The sequence below is a fragment of the Asterias rubens genome, chromosome 14, assembly GCF_902459465.1.
Source record: "Asterias rubens chromosome 14, eAstRub1.3, whole genome shotgun sequence".
NCBI classification, from domain to species: Eukaryota; Metazoa; Echinodermata; class Asteroidea; order Forcipulatida; family Asteriidae; genus Asterias; species Asterias rubens.
The window spans coordinates 13,245,932-13,249,758 of NC_047075.1; the positions used below are offsets into that span (position 1 = coordinate 13,245,932).

Consider the following 3,827-nt stretch of genomic DNA (forward strand, 5'->3'; position numbering starts at 1 on the left):
AGAAGTTTAAAAATTAAATTAATGAAAAAGGGAAAAAACAACTAGCTAAATACAGGTTTACTTTATAAACAATCTTTAAATACGTTTATCTTCCAGTACACGCTAGTCCACCAATCAAATGTATAAAAAGGAATAACCTACTACCATTTTTCATATTGCACTTTGCGTATTGTTAGTGTCAATGCGGCATGCTCCGTATATGCACAAAATTACTTTCTAAACTTTTTGCTGGTGCATGCTGTCCGTCGCAAAATACTGTTTTGAAATTTTAAACTTTGAGCGTTGTACGCGAGACTGGAAGATAAATTTGTTATAATACTCGTGCTTGTGAAAAGGAAAAATCTAGCGCATCTCCATCAAAAGATATGGGATGCAGAAGCGCTATATTTTTCCGTTTTCCACTTGAGCTTGTGTGATGACTTATAGTAGTTTAGTTTAAGTTCAAGTTTGCTTTTATAAATTATTATAAAAATGTATACTTTCTTTAAATACTTTCAGATATAAACTTCATCTCAATTTCCTGGTCACCCAGCCTCAGAAATGGACGATCACCTCAACAATTTAAGTACCTTGTGTAGAGTGTGTGGCAACAAAGTGCAAGAATTTAAGAAGAAAAATCTGAAGAAGCCTCTTAAGAAAAGTTCAACATATGCAGCTAAGATAAAAGTCAAGTTTAACATTGATGTCACCAGTGATGAAGTTCAACGCCATCCACCATTTTTCTGCCATCTTTGTTATTCCAATTTATTTTTGCCAACCCCGAGAGAAGTACCCAACTACTGGCCCATTCACCCAGAAAGTGGAGAATGCATAATTTGCAAGAGAGCAGAAGCTAACACAAAGGCTGGTCGACCAACAAGCAAGCACACTAGAATGGAGGAGCTTGAGAAGACAGAAGAGAAAAACAAAGAAGCAGTCCTTGCAAAGCTTGAAAGGTTGGCAGAAACGGCTACGAACTATCCTAACATCAACTTCATCACCGACGACCCTTTGTTTGTCTGCAAGCTTTGTAAGAGATTACTCTCTAGACCTGTTGAAACCCCTTGTGATCACGTCTTCTGTTTATCATGTCTGCACAACTTGTTTATTTCGACATCATCATCCTGTATAGTTTGCCACATATGCCAACGGAACTTCAGCCTGAAAGACATCAAACTCCCTAAACAATACTTCATTGATGTACTCCAAAATCTGAGGGTTAAATGTACACAGTGTAGGAGGGTTAGCTGGTTGCACTCCACAGATGAACATGACTGTACCAATCCTGATTCCTCTATCCCAGTTGATGAACAAATCTTCAGATTCTGGGCAGTAATGTGTCACCTCTTGGGAAATTAGGGCAGCAGCTGACATCTCACCTTCTAAAAAAATGCACGGATGGAGGAAAAATGGTGCGATTGTCAACCAAAGGAACAGTGAGTATTTTGTGCCAAGCAAAGATCTTTTGATCTGTATATAGTTAAAATAATTATGTATAATTTCTGATGTGCCCCTTAAGAACTGTTTTGTTTTACAAATAAAAATGCATATCTTACCTTTTCATTTTGTGCACTATTAGGCCATGTGTGTTCAGCATGTCCCCACTGCCAACAAGCCCAGCACAGAAGTCAACAAGAGAACCATTCAGCGGCGTACAAAATACTTGAAGGAGCAGATGTCCGAAATCAGCGCAGGACCATCTGATGTTCAGCTGGGGCATCTCATCAGTACAGCCTCCAGGAAATCTCTTCAACAACTTCTTGAAAAGCTGCAGATGAAAACACGAATACCCGCATTAAATGAGATGGCACTCAAAGCAGACTTGGGGTTATCTTGGGCTGGACTCAGACAGCTTAAATTGTAAGATTTTGTAATGGTACTAAGCTCTGTGTAATAAATCATTTAATTTTCTCTGTCCTAACATTTGTTCTCTAACCTGTTTATTAATGAAAGAATAATTACACATTCTGGTTTCTACCTGTAAAGGTGGTTTCGTCAGTACAACTTGGTCATGGCGAGTGAACAAGAGAGCAGGAAACTTTGCAAAGCATCTGTTGGTCAAGAACTGCTGCAGGCTGACAGACTGCCTTTCCTGTCTACTGAGCAGACTGGTCTTGTCACCAAACCGGCAGCATGCGTGTACATAGCTGATCTCCAACCGTACATACTTGACCTGCTGGATGAATATGAAAGGTACAAGACTTTATTTAAAAGAAACAAAACTGACATTAATAAATGGAAGAGAAATTACATTATTGAAGGTGAAACAAAAGGAAACTAAATAACTTGTTTAAAAAAAGTTGACTTGTCTTGTTCGCGACAATAAAACCGAACCATCAAAGTGTTCTTTTTATATACTGTATTACACTAAGTATTAGCCCTACAGGTCCACCATACCTTTCTCATTTTATGTCGTCCTTTCAACAGATCAGGAGAGTTGCACTGGCATCCAGGTCAGCCAACAGATGATATATGGCTCAAACTTGGCGGAGATAAGGGCGGGGGATCGTTCAAGTTCATGCTTGAAATTGCCAACACAAAATGCCCAAATTCGAAGAGAAACACCATTGTCTTGTGTGCTTTCGAAGCTACGGACACAGCAGTTAACCTCCACATGGCCCTTGATAGGTATAAGATGGAAGTAGACTCAATATCAAGGATGACATGGAGGTAATAATCATACATTAAGTTTCTAAAAAACATACATTTGTTTTAAACCAAGTATGTATTTATTTATTGAATTATTGCACAGGGGGAAGAAACTGATAGTCTACCTTTTCGGAGATTACGAATTCTTGTCTAGAATGATGGGAATTTCTGGTGCGATTGGTAAGTTATTTAACTTCCCTTTGACTTGAGCAAACATTTTCAAGTATTAAAGATTTCTTAACTTAATTATATATCAGAAAAAAGAATACTCACCACTGCTACAAATAAACATCTTGTACTTAAATTCACAGGTCGTCATCCCTGCATCTGGTGCCATGTTACAAGTGCTGAAATGGCAGTTGACAAGTCTGTTCGCCCAGCGTGTACAGTCAGAACCCTTGGAACCCTCCACAGTGACCACGAGCGCTTCCTTGCTGCAGGAGGATGCATCAAACAAGCCAAACTCTTCAATAATGCCGTGGATAAACCCTTCTTTTCAATTCCTGTGGATAAGGTATGTTTTTATTTATTGTAATTAATTTTAAAACTTCTAGAGAAAACTCCACCATGAATTTTAATTCATCCATGCATTAGGTAATAATTGTTTCAAGTCTCGTCTCTTAATGTTGTGCATTATTTTCCAGGTATGCCCACCATCACTCCATATCAGTTTAAGCATTTGGTTTAAACTATATACCTTGTTTGAGAACGACTGCAGAGCTCTAGGAGAAGAAATAGCAGAAGATTTTGCAAGGTCAAATGGAGATGCTGCCAAGTTTGGAGAGGGATCCTTTCCATTGCACATTGCAAAACTGTCTGAGGTCCTTGCTGCTAAGGACAGAGCAAGTGAAATCCGGGAGGAAATAAATGACCTTCATGAGCAGCAAGCCGTGATCACTCTCCTCAATGATAACATTGACGCCTCAGAAGTTATAGCTGATGCAAAAGCCCAAATAGACAATCTCACCAACGAACTGACTCGGCAGGTAAGAATTTAAAGTCACCTGGAAGTGGTATTTTTTCAAAATAAAGCTTTTGTCATTAATATATGTGTTTTGATGAGTGGAATGTGAATAAACAGTTAGCTAAAGTTTTAAAAAACCAGTTCTTATGTTATTTACAAATTTAAGAGTAGACCCCGACCCGAGAGGGCGCTGTTTGTGACGTCAATCGAGGCAGACTTTGCCTGTAATGCGTAG

The 3,827-nt window shown here is 38.7% G+C and overlaps 1 protein-coding gene across 1 annotated transcript; it reads left to right on the plus strand.

Annotated features, from left to right (window-relative positions):
• The first annotated feature begins 540 nt into the window (after positions 1 to 540).
• On the plus strand, positions 541 to 1,843 carry LOC117299181 (V(D)J recombination-activating protein 1-like). Its single transcript, XM_033782641.1, has 2 exons — positions 541 to 1,311; positions 1,559 to 1,843. The coding sequence occupies exons 1-2, from the start codon at positions 541 to 543 to the stop codon at positions 1,841 to 1,843; spliced, it is 1,056 nt and encodes a 351-aa protein (XP_033638532.1).
• The last annotated feature ends 1,984 nt before the right edge of the window (positions 1,844 to 3,827 follow it).